General features: G+C 35.3%; 1 protein-coding gene, 1 long non-coding RNA gene and 1 pseudogene across 2 annotated transcripts; 1 reads left to right on the top strand and 2 right to left on the bottom strand.

Moving 5' to 3' along the window:
• Positions 1 to 3,686: 3,686 nt before the first annotated feature.
• Positions 3,687 to 4,512, bottom strand: LOC148561895 (2-hydroxyisoflavanone synthase pseudogene; annotated as a pseudogene).
• An 808-nt stretch (positions 4,513 to 5,320) lies between these two features.
• On the bottom strand, positions 5,321 to 6,508 carry LOC107648834 (uncharacterized). Its single transcript, XR_015886204.1, has 3 exons — positions 6,370 to 6,508; positions 5,719 to 5,866; positions 5,321 to 5,601 (listed from the first exon to the last, which is right to left on the bottom strand). It is a non-coding gene; the product is annotated as an uncharacterized LOC107648834 (long non-coding RNA).
• Positions 5,498 to 12,450, top strand: LOC107648833 (purple acid phosphatase 22). Its single transcript, XM_016352646.3, has 5 exons — positions 5,498 to 5,839; positions 6,232 to 6,523; positions 10,783 to 11,351; positions 11,437 to 11,525; positions 11,969 to 12,450. Exons 1-5 carry the CDS (start codon positions 5,498 to 5,500, stop codon positions 12,183 to 12,185), a joined length of 1,509 nt encoding a protein of 502 aa, XP_016208132.1. The 3' UTR covers positions 12,186 to 12,450.
• Positions 12,451 to 16,049: the final 3,599 nt, after the last annotated feature.

Here is a 16,049-nt window from a genome sequence, read left to right as displayed (position 1 = left end):
GGTGATTGATTCCCGGGTGTTTGGCCGTTTTACTCTTTTTGCCGTAGCGACAATATGGGACGAAGCAGGACAAGTGCGTTTTTGAATGAAATTTTATTAAGTTTGGGCCTCGTTAAAACCCTCCGTTTTGGGGGGAGGGAAAGAGTATCCTAAAATAATACAAGGAGAATAAAATAAAATAATATAAGTGAAAGACATAGTTTTAAGGGAGGGAGTGTTCCTACGTGTAATATCGCTGTAAGTTGGCGGTATTCCATGTTCTCAGGATCTCGGTTCCGTCGAGTTTTTGTAGGCTCCTTTCCCGATTATTCCTTTGATTAGGTCGGGCTTTTGCAGGACTTGCCTGACCGCTTGGTTAGTTCAGACCGTAATGGGGTGGGCCTGGAAATATTGTCCGAGACGACGGGATGCCGTGAGGAGTGAAAAGGTGAGTTTCTCGAGGCGTGAGTAGCGCGATTCCGTGTCTTGTAAGACTTTGCTTATGAAGTAGATGGGTCGCTGGGCCTTATTCTCGTCTTCTCGGATAAGCGCTGCTGCGAGTGCTTCCTCTGTTATAGATAGGTATAGGTAGAGGACCTCTCCTGTTTGGGGTTTAGCGAGAACTGGGGATTTTGCTAGGACTTCTTGAAATGTTGGAATGCCTCTTCGCATTCCGCTTCCCATTTGAAGGGGGTTCCTTTCTTTATAAGTTTGAAGAAAGGGTTCGCCTTTTGGGCCGACGCGCCGAGAAAATGAGATAGTGCGGTTAGTTGGCCAGTAAGTTTCTGGATGTCTTTGAGATTTTTTGCGCTTTGCCATTTCAGGGACGGCTCTACATTTTTCGGGGTTAGCTTCTACCCCGCGTTGCGTGATCATAAAACCAAGGAACTTTCCTGCTTCCATCCCGAAGGCGCATTTTGTCGGGTTGATGCGCATTTGATGTCTTCTTAGGGTGTTCATTATGAGCTCGAGGCCGCTGATGAGTTGCTCGTCGGATTCGGTCTTGGCGAGCATGTCATCTATGTAGACTTCCAGCTTGGTCCCAGACAGGTTTTGGAAAATCTTATTGATGAGCCTTTGGTAAGTGGCTCCAGCGTTTTTTAGGCCGAAGGGCATGACTGTGTAGCAGTACGTGCCGTCGGGAGTGATGAAGGCCGTCTTCTCCTCGTTGGGTCGGTGCATGGGTATCTGATTGTATCCGGAATACGCGTCCATGAAACTGAGGTACTGGTGGCCGGATGCGGCGTCTACCTGCCCGTCAATATTCGGTAGAGGGAAGGCATCTTTTGGACTGGCTTTATTCAGGTCCGTGTGGTCGACGCACATCCGCCGCTTCCCATTAGCCTTTTTTACTAGCACAACGTTAGCCAGCCAGGTTGTGTAGGGCAGTTCCCTGATAAAGCTTGCTTTGAGGAGGGCTTTAATCTGTTTTTTTACTTCGGCTGCTCGGTCAGGAGACATTTTTCGTCTCCTCTGTGCCACAGGTTTAGCCTTGGGGTCTACGGCTAGTCGGTGAGACATTAGATCGGGGTCTATTCCCGGCATATCGGCAGGTGTGAATGCAAACAAGTCTCTGCTTTGTCTTAGGAGGCGTGAGAGATCCTCTTTAAGGTTGTATGGGAAGTTCTTGTTGATGAAAGTATATTCTTCTTTGGTTTCCCTATTTGCAATTTTCTCCATGTCCCCTTCTGGTTCCGGCCTAGGTTGCCCGTCTCGTCGGGCGTCCAGGTCGGCTAAGAATATGCCGGCCGCGTTGCGAGATTTCTTTCGCAGGGCTAAGCTGGCGTTTTCGCATTCTACTGCGATCTCCCGATCTCCGTGAGTAGTTCCAATGGAGCCATCCTCTACTGTGAACTTCATGAGAAGGTATTTAGTGAAGATGACGGCGGAGAGGTCGTTAATTGTTTTTCTTCTGAGCATGACGTTGTAGGCGGTGGAGTCTTTGAGGACCACGAACTCGGATAGGATTGTCTTCCTTTGGTTTTCCGTTCCTATCGTGAGGGGAAGGACGATGGAACCGTCTGGTTTGAGGAAGTTGTCTCCGAGTCCCGTGATTCCATTTGCGGTATGTCTGTAGATTTTCGTTGCGGAGTCCGAGTTTGTCGAAGGCTCTTCTGAAGAGGATGTTAGAGTCTGCTCCTGTATCCACCAGTATTCTTCTTACTAGCCCGTTTCCAACCTTTGCCGAGATGACGAAGGGGGCGTCTTCTGCCGAGGTGCCGTGCTGGCAATCCTCGGGGGAGAATGTTATCGCTCTATTGGTGGTGGCGGTTGGGGTTTGGTCTCTGACTGCCAAGATCTTGAGATCCTTCTTCAGTGCTAATTTTGATTTTCCTGTGGTGTCTTTCCCTGTGATGACGTTCACGATAATGGTCGGATCTGTTTCAGGGCTTTCCCTAGAGGCTTGTCTCTGTGTCCTCGGGTTACGTCCTTTTTTTTTCTGGTGATCTGTCTTTTTCTCGCGTCTTGGTTCCCTGATGATTTTGGCAAACTCGGGGAGTTTGCCATCTGGTATGGCTTGCTCGAGGGCGTCTTTTAGGTCGAAACAATCTTGTGTCCTGTGTCTGCATCCTCGGTGGTAGTCGCAGTACAGGGTCTTGTTGCCGCCCGTTCTTTCATTGAGTTGTCGGGCCCTCGGGAGAATACCTCGATCGGCTATTTGGTGGTATATCTCGGTGATCGAGGCCGTCAGAGGTGTGTAGTTAGAGAATTTTCCAATTCTGGGGAGTTGGTTTACGTTTGCTAGTTTGGGATGTTCTTTATGGTTTTCTCTTGGTGGGGGTTATGTCGAGGTGCCGTGCTGCCGTGTCATGTGCTGCCGTGCTGCCGTTTATTGGCGGCTACGACTTGCTTACTTCCTTGTCGTTTATGTACTCCTTTGCGACGCTCTGGATCTCGTGCATGGTCTACACTGGTCTAGTAGTTAGGTATTTTCGGAAGTCTTCATTCATGAGCCCGTTAGTTAGGTAAAGGCTTGCAACTGAGTCCATGAGTCCGTCGATCATTAAACATTCATTGTTGAAGCCGATCGAGGTATTTTCTCGTGGACTCGTCTTGTCTCTGGGTGACTCCCAATAAGCTGATGGGGTGTTTAGCTTTGGTGATTCTGGTGGTGAATCGGGCCATGAAATTCCGTGAGATATCGTGGAAGCCAGTTATGGATCCGTTGGGGAGGGCGTTGAACCATTTAATCGATGGCCCGGCAGGGTTACCGGGAAGGCCCTACCTCGGACCGCGTCAGCGGCCCCTTCCAGGTTCATCCTGGCCTTGAAGGCCATTAGGTGCTCCTGGGGGTCCTTGGTTCTATCGTACTTCATATCCGTAGGTTTGTCAAAGCCTTTAGGGAGTTTTGCTTTCAGGATTCTTTCAGTGAAGGGAGTGGCTCCCATTATCACGTGGTCACTTTTTGTGCGTTTGGCCTCTCGATGTCGTCGGTCGTCGTCCGTGTCATGTTGATGAGCCGGGTTGCGTGAGACGCTGCGATCATACCTTTTGCCGTGTCGTTGTTCAGGCATCATGTCGTGTCCGTGGTCACGGGAGATGCTACGATTGTATCTCTTGGCATGTCGCCATTCTGGCGATCCGTCGTGCCTGGTTTCATGGCGAGATCTTGATCTGGAGGTTGCATGACTTCCGTTTTCGGCGTTATGCTTTTCTTTGGGTGTAACTCGGCCTTTGAGGTCTTGCACCCTGAGGCACAGCTCTTGGATTATCTGGACCGCCTTCTCTTCTAGGCCGTCGGGTGGTCGGGCTTCAGTGGGAGGACGGTTGTCCTCTCTTGGTTGTTGTTGGGTTGGGGTTGGTTGGCGATGTGCGCGCTTATTATCCTCCCGTGGGTGGGAGGAGTGTTATCTTGGAGTTCGGGAGTTGGGGTGTTGGGTGAAGGATTGCTCCTCGAGGTTCTCCGTCTTGCCGCCATGATTTGGCTGTCCCCCGCATCTGTGCAAGAACCTTGAGAACTTTCTTGATCTCTTGGCTCCTGAGAGGTCTGAGTTTGGCCACGGTGGTAGCGTTTAAGGAGGTCGTTCATGATGAGCTTCCTTATGAATTTTCAGTAAGGTCCAAAGGGGATCATGGCGACAAAGTTGTCATAGGTGAGGTGGCGGATGGCAGAGGTTTGGAACCTGGTGTTGAAGGAGGTGACCTCGTGGGTTTGGAGGAAGAGCTTGAAGAGTTCAAAAGAAGAAGCAACCACGGTGGGTATGGAGCCAAAATAGAGGGAGAAGATGGGGCCATGGCGCTTGGAGAGACGGATGAGGGAGTGGTGAATGAGAGGGTCCAAGAGGTGGAGGTGTCCCACTAAAGGGAGGCGAGACTTTGGGCTCGGAGGACTTGGAATTTCACCGTTGGAGTATGGCGAAGGTGCATAAAGAGTGTTATCACTAAGAAGGTGATTGCAAGTCGAAGAAACATTGTTCCTTTGAGATTTTGCCATTGGTGTAGGGCGAAGGTGTGTTATCACTGCAAAGGTGATGCAAGTTAAGGAAACATTATTCCTTTGGGATTTTGCCGTTGGAGTAGGGCGAAGGTGTGTTATCACCGCAAAGGTGATGCAAGTTAAGGAAACATTATTCCTTTTTGCTCTCAGTTACACACAAGAAATCTGAGTTTGATGATTGCTCTTCTGGGTTATCCGTCATGCCGCCACAACGCTGCAAAGTCCCCACAGACGGCGCCAATGTACTGAATGTCTCTGGTACGTGTTGAGAGATGGATCGAGAACTTGTGGGTTGAGGCAGATGCTGGATCACTTGACTGGAGCAATGGGGGGAGGTACCTGCAAAGACACTCCGACGCTCAAGTCAGAATGGATCTGAGAGGTATAAGGTGTGAGGAATGAATGAATACCTGGAGGGACTTGGGTCCTCTATTTATAGGTGATGGTGAATATCTTATCTTATCTTATTTGGCTAAGATAAGAAAGACGTTTGAATTATCTTATCTTATCTTACTTGACTAAGATAAGGGAGACGTTTGAATTCGAAAGTTGGTTAGGAGCTCTAGTAGGCCGGTTCCGAGCTTTCTGGAATGGCGAAGCGGGTCGGACCTGGGTAACCGGGTTCGGAGACCGTTCCGGGTATAGGATCCATGGACCGAATCTGTAACACTTCTCGTTTTCGACGTGTTAAGAAGATTAAAAAAAGTCTAAATTTATTTACTTAATGTTCATTAATTTTAATAATAATTAATAATATTAAATAAAATAAATTTTATCTATTTTTAATTAATTTTTTTATTACTAACCATTTTCGTTAAAATTTGTAGTGTTTAAGTTAAGAACAAAACCAAAGCCAAAACAATTGGTTAAATAAAGACAAATAAACTAATAAATCACTTCTGCTCAACGTATGCTTCCCGTGTCAAAGGAATAAGATTGATTCCATGATTCCATCGTCATGTGGTACTACCAATTAATAACATAATACAGTTAATCTTTACCCGGATCTTGCCTTAAGCCATTGAAACACAACCTCCCTTCTATATAGTCAACCCATATACAAATTGTTATTTTAATTAAATGTATTCTCTCTCGTTCTCTGTTTCCGCAATCCCATTATATAACAAGAATGGCTGTTCTTCCTCCATCACTACGTTCAGAAAGCTATCCTTTATTTGCAGCAGCTACAAATTAAAGAAACTATCATTATTAATAAATAATCCATGTTATAATAACAACAATATTAGCATCATGTCAAAATGTTTAAAGTCTATTGCTATTTTTCCACTTCTCATACACACCCTATGCTTTCTTTTGTTCCCTCAACTCCTTCTATCTCATGATATTGGTGGTTTCGTTCGTCTTCCTGCTCGTTCAATCATCATCACTTCTCATCAATTATCTGAGTCCGAACCTCAGCAGGTTTGTTCGTTGTAAAAATATTTATATCTGCATAATATATAATTTTAGTTTTAATAATATTCTACTTATACAAAAATATGTACAGACTGATGGTGTAAAATTGATATTATAGTAGTCAATTTTAGTTAATATTATAATAGTTTGTCAAATAAGTTTAGTATGAAGCTCCTTTAAAATAAGTTTTTGTTTTTATTGAATTTAAATTTTAAATATTTTTTTGAATTGAATTTGGAATGTTCTTGTTTTCAAAAATTTTAAATATATTTTTTTTTTACATTAAATGGTGAGTGCAATGTTTAGTGTGCCATGTTAATTAGCTTCTTTGACATTTTTTAATGTTTAAATATTTTCGTAAAATATTATGATGTGAAAATGTTTGTAAATTATTAAAGGTGCACATATCCTTGGTGGGAAGAGACAAAATGAAGGTGTCATGGATAACAGAAGAAAAACACACAAAATCTGTGGTAGAATACGGAACAAAGTCAGGAGAATATTCCAAAAAAGCTACCGGAAAACATACTTCGTACCAGTATTTTTTCTATAACTCCGGCAGGATCCACAACGCCGTGATAGGGCCACTTGAGCCCAGCACCACTTACTTCTACCGCTGTGGAGGCTCCGGACCCGAGTTCTCATTCAAGACTCCACCGCCCAAGTTGCCCATCGAATTCGTCATTGTAGGTATGTTTCATTTTGATTTTGGTTTCTTTACCAAGCTTTGGTAATTTGGCATATGGTTTGGTAAGGGTACATTTTCATTGATACCCTTTTGCATCTGACCAGTGATCACGATGGAGTAAAGTTAGTTATAGAAGTAGTTGTAGTTACGTTGTTGATGAGTGCTTTGAGCTGGAGGGAAACAGCAGATAAGGTGGTTAAGGGGTGTGTGGTGATGGAGTGTACGCTACTCATTATCAGGCTCTGTTGCCAAACTTATATTACCAAACTAAACAAAAGAATTGTTAAAAAAATAAATAAATAAATTCTATAGTATCTTTATTGTGGTGTTTAAATTATTTTGCTTATTTTTAAAAATAAAAAATAAAATATTTAAAATTTTTTAAATAAGATTTATTATAATATTTATTTTAAAAAATATACTATTTATACAATAAAATTATTTATTAAAAATAATTATTAATATATTTATATATAAATATATATTTTATATTAATAATTAATTTTGATGTACATGTAATAAGATTTTTTAATTTTATAAATTAAATAAATGTAATAATTATTGAAATGAATAATTTAAAAAATATTTATCGAAATAAATATTCTTTTCTTATAAAAGATAATTTTGCGAGATATATATGTGTTGCGTTTACCTATTTTATCTCGTTTACAGTGTAAACAAAATAAGAGATGGGTATTTATTTTGATAAATATTTTTTAAATTATTTATTTTAATAATTATTATAATTATTTTATTTATAAAAATAAAAAATCCACATGTAATATGCTAGTTAAACTTTAGGCACGTGAGACGTGCTAAATGTCCTGACAGAAAATGGGAATGAGTAGTGGCTGGTTCCAAGAACTAGGTGTGAGCACGGATTGGTCTGGTTTGGGTTTATGGTAAAATTAGAATCGAACTGATCAAAATGTAATTGGTTCGGTTTGATTTGAATTTGCATTTTTTTGTACATATATTCGAACCAAACCAAACTGATTAAGAATGAATTGGTTCGGTTCGGGTAATTGGGTACGCGATGACTTTAAAATTCATAAAAAAAAACCAAATTTTTATCTTAAAAATTCAATAAATACAATAAACATGTAACATCAATAGAAATAATCCAAACATGTAAACACCAAATACATTAAAAACTAAATTCATTAAAATCCAAACATATTAATAATGAATAATCATTATCTAATGAAAAAGCTATATATATATATATTTTTAGTTTTTTTATTTAATTAATAAATGATCAGGTTTGTGAGTTGATTCGGGTTTTACATCCTCAAAATCGATACTCAAACCAATCACTAACAAAAATCATTGATTTTGTTCGAGTTAAATCCGATTACCTATTAATTTTAGAACTAATTTAATTGATTCGATTCGAATTTAGACGGGTAATCGAGTACCCGTTACTTGTACTTACTCCTACTAGGAACTCTTGAAAGTGAAAGCCTGAAAGGGTTAGGAATTAGGATGACGGTCGGTGTTTGTTATTTTAAAAGTTTAATTGAAGTTAGAGTTAGATTAAATATAATAAAATAATATACTTTTATATATTATATATTTAAAAAATAATTAAAAAAATTAATTTTTAATCGATTTTTTAATAAAAAATTAAATTGATTTAATCGGTTTTTATTTTTTAATCAATTTTACTGACTTTTTAAACATTTTTTTTTGTAATTGGTTCTCGTTTTTTTTTTTCAATTTACTCGCTTTCAATTGGCTACAGAAAAAAAAATAAAAAATATAGAAAACATACAAAATTAGCTGCTAAAATTAGTTTGATAAATAATTTTTTTATATATATTGTTCGAATATCGTCTAAGTCACAATCTTAGTAAGGTTAATAGTCTTATTATAATATAAAAAAGTCAAGAATTTATCATGGCTGACCAAAACAAGCATGTTTCTCTTACTCTTTAAAGCTAAGAGTTTAGAATAAAATAAATACAAAATATATTATAAATATATCTAAACAACTCATCAGCTTGTTTAGCAAATGGGGCTATATAAGTTAATTATACAATTATGCCCCATAGGCTTAGTGGAGAGGGAGAAGTTTTCTTGACATGAGTAATATGTGACTAATACATAATATAGCATATATAATAATACAAACTATACTAAACTACTTCAATTAACAAGACAAGCATAAAATTGAAAAAATATTCAGTTTGGTCTTTAAAATTATACTTAAATTTTAATTACTTTAATTTAGTCTGTAAATTTTTTAAATTTTAATCACATTAATCCCTACAATAATTTTTATTATAGAGTCAATTAAAAAATTTAAAATTTAAATTAAAAAAATTGAAATATCAAAAACTAAATTGAGACTGAAATATAATTTCAAAATCCAAATTGAATATTTTCTTCATAGTTTATGTTCCAACATCATCTTCATCTAGCATGGTTGTTTTTAAGAAAATAATCCACCAATAGAAGTAACAAATAATAAGTTTTGGACTTTTATTTTATAATGTCTAAATTATCAAAATTATACCCAATTTTTGAAACGTTGACAAAAATAACTTTTACTTTTGATAATGACAAATATTTGTAACATTATAAAATGCGATAAAATAACTAAAAAAAATAATATATTTTTTATAAATAACAAACATTTTTTGTATTTAATAAATTACTTATGCATTTGATTTAAAATTTTATAGAAATATTTAAATAATTATTTAAAAACTAGATAATACAAAAAACTAGATAAAAATTCAATTTCTAATTTTTTAAATATCCTTGGTTATTGATAGAAAAAAATCCCAAAAAAAAAAAACTAAATATAAAATTATTAAATTTTAAGGATAAATCTGTTTCATCTTTTTAAGGATAAAATTATTGAAGGGTAAATTAACGCTAAGGACCATGAATAAAGTTTATTAATAAAAAATTTAATTATATTAAAACTATTAAAAAAACCCTATTCAAATGAAAATTTAAGAAGAAGGACCAAAATTTATGTTATATAGACAATTATGTCCTTAATCAATCATTTAGTCTAATAAAAAAAATAATAATATCACTCTACACAGAATTATTTTGTATTGTATATTTGTATAAATTTATAAAAAAATTATATTATCAAAATAAAAATGATAAATCCCTTTTCATGAAAAAATCATCCACTTTAAATAACAAATTTTTACCTCAAACTCAAGAACTTTTTGTCACCATAACCATCAATCTCACGATTTTAGCTATATCCTCTAATAGTATTTATTGGTGATTTTAATAATAAGAAATTAAAATAAATAAATTATCAAAATGGTAGCTCAAAGTTCACATGCATTGCTGACAAAAAGAACTTAAAAAGATGCTAACCACAAATAATTTTTTGAAAGATTTAAAAACGCGAGAAAATAAAAGAATTAGATATTAAATATATATTATATAAAAAAAAAGACTTTAGAGATAAGATTTTGATAAAAAATTTTGTAATTATAATTAAAAAAATAAAATATTTTTATCTTTAAAATTTGATAATTTTGTAAAAAGTAAATTTTTTTAAAAAAAAAATTAATTGTGAATGAACACATTTTTTTGAAAATAAAAAATATTTAGAGATCAACTTTTTTGTTTAATATTTTTTTGCACTTTCTAAATATTTTTGCCACAAAAATTTGATTCGATAGATAAATCATTTGTTAAATACAAAAATTTTTTGCCATCAGAAAAAATATAGTATTTATTGATTATTTTTATTGTTTTTCAAATCTTTAAAAAATTATTTTGTTGATAACATTTTTATCAACGGTTAAATCTTTTTGATATTAAATTAGCTGCTAACCCTAAAAAAATTTAAAATTTTTGTATAGATGTGTGTCGTTCTATAAAGAAAGAGGATGTTTGTGACGCTATTAGTAATGTGCGTGGTATTGACGAGTATATACACTAAGGATAATTTGGACTATTTTAAGTATACACTAAAATCAATCGTCAAGTTTATTATTAATATAAAATATATATTAAAATATAAATACACATTAAAAATAAATTAAATCATTCATTTGGTTATTTTGGTGTGCAAATAGTTTTTTTGAAATAGTTTTTGCTTTAATTTTTAAACTGGAACCGAAGGTCATCATAAGGTGAGCGCTGGTGAAATTAAAGGCTGAGGACTAGTTTCATAAATCCTACTTTGCACATTGTCATACTAATGTAACAACAGTAATTGGATTTGGACATTTTCGAAGCTGTTGGAGGAATAATTTACCGCATATACATATATGTGTAGGGGACTTGGGACAAACGGAATGGACAGCATCGACGTTAAAACACGTGGATAGTAGTGACTACGACGTGTTCCTATTACCAGGTGACTTATCGTACGCCGATACACAGCAACCTCTATGGGACTCCTTCGGCCGTTTGGTGCAACCATACGCCAGCAAAAGGCCATGGATGGTTACTGAAGGAAACCACGAGATCGAGACTTTCCCCATCATCTACCCTCACGGCTTCAAAGCTTACAACGCAAGGTGGGCGATGCCGTTTCAAGAAAGCGGATCAACTTCAAATCTATACTACTCTTTCGAGGTTGCTTCCACCCACGTCATCATGCTCGGTTCCTATACGGACTTCGACGCCCAATCGGAGCAGTACACGTGGCTTCAGAACGATTTGGCTAACATCGATAGGAGCAAGACGCCTTGGGTGATTGTGCTGTTGCATGCGCCTTGGTATAATACTAATGAGGCACACCAAGGTGAAGGTGAGAGTATGAGAAAAGTTATGGAGGATTTGCTCTATCAAGCACGGGTTGACTTGGTTTTTGCTGGACATGTTCATGCCTATGAACGATTTGTATGTCATTCTTTCTTATTACAATTTTTTCCATTCAAGTATTTATATTTTTTTTTACGAAATCTTTTGTTGATTCTTCATGCAGACTCGAATTTATGACAATAAAGCTGATCCCTGTGGTCCAATATATGTGACAGTTGGGGATGGAGGAAATCGTGAAGGCCTTGCATTGAAGTAAGATTTTTTTTTCCCGTATAGCATATAGTATTAGAGAAAATAAAATAACTAATTTTTTATTAGTTAATATTATCTATTTTTTTAATTTTTTTTACAACTTAAGATTTAAAATTATTTAAGTTTCAGAGTTAAGAATTTATAATTTAGAATTTAAAATTTAACATAAATAAATTAATTTTAAAAAAAATGACTTTGATGGAAAAAAATTAACTCCCTAACATTTTTCATATTATTGTGGAAAGAGATTATTGTTACATACTTTTATCTAATGTCACATTTTTTACTTTTTTTTTTTAATTTTTAAATATCTTTTATTTTCAAGTGAGGATGATAATAAGTGGCTATATTTGTTTTTAAAGAAAATATTTTTCACACCTCTTTAATTACTTTATTAAGTGTTATTTTCTTTATGTATACATTTGATTGATTGGCGATGATAGCTTTAAAAGCCCTCCAAGTCCACTCTCGTTGTACCGAGAGCCAAGCTTTGGCCATGGAAGGTTGAAAATAGTAGACGAAACACGTGCATACTGGTCATGGCACCGCAACAATGACACTGATGCAGTAATAGCTGATGGTGTTTGGATAGAGAGCTTAAGCAGATCAAAAGCATGTTCAGGTAGACCAGACCAAAAGGTTGTTCATGAAGAACTGTAGATTATATAGTGCAACTGGAATGATGTATTGTTCCTTTCTGCTAACGAAGGGAAGATTGGTGATTTGCTTGCAATAACTTTAAGTTATCTACTTAATTAGCTGCTCAGTTGATAGGATGTGGAAAGTGAAAAATGTAGCAGTAAATTAGCCGCTGGTAGAATTATAACTTATTATTTCTTTCAATTTCTTACATTATATGATGTATAATCAAGTAATGATACTCAAATAAACAAATTAATAAGTATAAAGACATTTCATTCATAAATGTGTGTAACGTATTTTGTCTTTTGGAAGAATGGAATGTCACTCATTCGAAGTACAAATACAAAGAATAGCGTGTAAAACTGTAACGTTAATATACCTATATACACAGTGTCTATATATATATTTTTGGTTCTTATTTCTTAATATAATTTTCTTTTTTTTTTTTGGGTCAAGAATATAATTTTCAAATCCTCAATATTTTTTTAGCCACCAAAAAAAAAATCCTCAATATTTTTTCCCCCTCCTTGCTCCTTGGTCTAAGACCCTACAGCTTTTTCCTGGGTTTGGAAGATCACATGGCGTGATAAGTTCGTAATAATGTTTGGTTGGCTTAACCACCAGAATTAAAACAGTTGTTGTGGGTCAAAAGAAAAAGTCAAAAAACACACTTGTTAGGATGAGATAGTGAATTTTCGTTGGGTACAATGATTTCCTAATTCCTATGTTAAGAATAACTTGTTTCAGCCCAGCCAAAAACCAGAAAACTAAAATATGTCAGAAGTGGAATTTGAACTCACGCCCCTCTCACGAAGACCCGAACTTAAGTCTAGCACCTTAGACTAGGGGTGGCAAAACGGGTCGAGCCCGTCTGGCCGATCCGCTAAACCCGCTAAAAAAGGCGGGTCGAGTTAAGAATTGGAGCCCGACAAATTAAAAAAATCCGTCAAACCTGCACCGCCAAATTGGCGGGTTTTGGCGGGGCGGGGCGGGGCGGTCCGCCGGGTCAAAAATTTTTTTTTTTATTTTTTTTAATTAAATAAAAGAGTGATTACTATTATAAAATTAATAATTATAGAATTTTTAAACACTTTTTTTTTCATTTTTTGTTTTTATTCTTTTTTGGATTATTAACTTTATTTATTTTATTTTACAATTTTGTATATATGCTCAAATTATGTAACTTATTTTTTAAAATAAAGATGATTCTATTGACAAATATTATTTTGAACAATTTTATTGAAGTTAAAAATTAAAAAAAAATAGTAAAAAAATTATATTATAATTTGACTATTTTTTATTTGTATTTGATTTTTTAATTATTATTTTTTTGTTAATTTTAATAAATTTTATTTTTCAAAAAAAAAAAAAGAGTCAAGCGGGCTAACCCGCCAACCCACCAATCCGCCATAAAACGGGACGGGCTAGCATTTTGAACCCATTTTAGTTAGCGGGGCGGGCCGGTCTGCCCCGTTTATGTGACGGACCTAGGCGGAGCGGGACGGATTGGGACGGGTTGGCCCGCTTTGCCACCCCTACCTTAGACCACTCGGCCATCCTGACGGTTACACAAATAAATCGACAACCATTTTATATATTATGTGTTATCCTTCTATCCGGACCATAGCCTTGCTTTCCTTATACCGTTACACATGTCATTAAGTCGACCAAACAGAACAATATAAAAAAGCAATAAACAAGCGATGAGCAACCATGAAATCAATTAATCAAATAAGAGACAAGTAGACAGAATTAGTCTACTAAGATTATGATTAAAGAATAATGCAACTTTTTTATATCTAAAGCGGTGTTCTATTTTAAACATTTAGCTTACAATTATGAATTAAATTATAACTTTTGCTCACTTTTACTTACTCCTCTTTTTAAATTTGAATTTAAGTTGATATTTAGAATAAATACCAATTTAATTTTGTAAATAATGTTACTAAAAAATATTAAATATGTGTATATAAAATACAAAATTAAAGTGTTTTTTTTATATTGAATAGACCAAAGCTCCAAAAAATAAAATCAACTAAAACAATTTTAAGAAAAGTAATTTCACAAATCCTCGCCATGGAGGTGCGTCGAAATAGAAAACGCCAGTCACCTAAAAATACACTTTTTCACAAAAAAATTCATGCACATATTTTTTTTCTGTAAATGTTAGAGATGCTTACGTCCCATGAGTGAGTTAGAATTACGTTAATAGTTCGAAGAAGGAAAGTTCTGCCTAAGTGTTCGACAAAATGTCGTTAAATAAGTCAAAAAATACATATCGATATCAAATCTGTTTTTACCTCTACCTTTGTCAAGTCTAGATCAGACATAAGCTTCAATCTTACGTATAAGCTCCACATTTATACCATAGCGATGGTTTATGGCCAAGATTCATCACGAAAACTAGCTATAACTCTTGTTTGGTAATAAGAAGGAGCCTAACGCATGTAGGCGAACCAAAATATTAGAGGATAGATCCATCTAAGTTCAACTTACCTAGTTCTCTCTTGGAAGTTGTCATCCAATTTGTTCCTTCCGCCTAGAAATCTAGAAGTAATCAGCATCTGTAGGGGTGGAGAAAGGCCAAATAGTCTGTCAGAAACTTGTGGACTGGCCTGTAGGCCTTGTATGGTTTGATAGAAAATAAGTACAGACTCAAATTATTTTAAAAGTTTAAATTTTTTAATAAGCTAGACTCAGGTTTATGATATAGTTTGTTTGGTCTTTTAAGATATATAAATACATAATTTTTTTATAATTTTATATTATAGCGAGAGTTTAAATTTGTTAAAATATAATTAGGATCAATTAGTATTATTTAGTATATCTGGATATTTATGATAGGAGATTACGTCTTTATTATTACGATTCTCTTAGTACCTATAAATACATTTTTATATTGTATCATTCTAGATAACTTGTGTAGACAACTTGAATACACTCAATAATACACAAATTCTTTCTTGAGTTTAATCTCTTGTTTCTAACATGGTATCAGAGCCATGATATCCTCCTTGAAGAGGATAGGTTGTTTTTCTTGCGGTGAAATCACCGTAGTTTTTGCACTTTTTTTATGCCATTTTTTCTTACCTTTTGTCGCTCCTTTGATACTTTTTCACCTCACCGACTAGCCTGTTTTCTCTGTCTTGTATTTTTTCGAGTCGAATGATCAAACATCATTGTCATTCGCTGCTTACCTATTCTCATGAAGAAATCATGTAGTTTTCGCTCTCTTTCGACAGTTCCGTCTGCATTCTCTCGTGGCAGTTCCGTCTGCGTTCTCTCGTGGCAGTTCCGTTTGTGTTCTCTCGTGGCAATTTCGTCTGCGTTTTTTTGCGACAGTTCCGTCTGCGTTTCATCTATTTTTTCTTATGGCAGTTCCGTCTACGTTTCTTTCTGGCAGTTCCATCTACACTTCCTTCAGATAGCGGCAGTTCCGTTTGCGCTTCCTTCAAACTAGCGGCAGTTCCATCTACGCTTCCTTCAGAAAAGTGGCAGTTCCATCTGCGCTTCCTTCCGGCAGTTCCGTCTACACTATTTTATCAGTTTATGCAGTTTTTTTCTCTTTATTTCGTTGTTTTAAATAAGTTTCAAACTCAAATTGTCCCTTGAGTTTGAGGGGAGGATGTTAGAATATAATTAGAATCAATTAGGATTAATTAGTATTATTTAGTATATCTGAATATTTATTATAGGAGATTACGTCTTTATTATTATGATTCTCTTAGTACCTATAAATACCATTTTATATTGTATCATTCTAAACAACTTGCATACATTCAATAATACACAAAACACTTTCTTTATATTTCTCTCTTGTTTCTAACAAAATTTATATTATTTATTTTATTTAAAAACTTTTATCCATTAAACTACTTATTT

The sequence above is a fragment of the Arachis ipaensis genome, chromosome B6, assembly GCF_059453495.1.
Source record: "Arachis ipaensis isolate K30076 ecotype BB chromosome B6, ASM5945349v1, whole genome shotgun sequence".
Lineage (NCBI taxonomy): Eukaryota > Viridiplantae > Streptophyta > Magnoliopsida > Fabales > Fabaceae > Arachis > Arachis ipaensis.
This window is presented reverse-complemented; position numbering and strand designations above follow the sequence as displayed.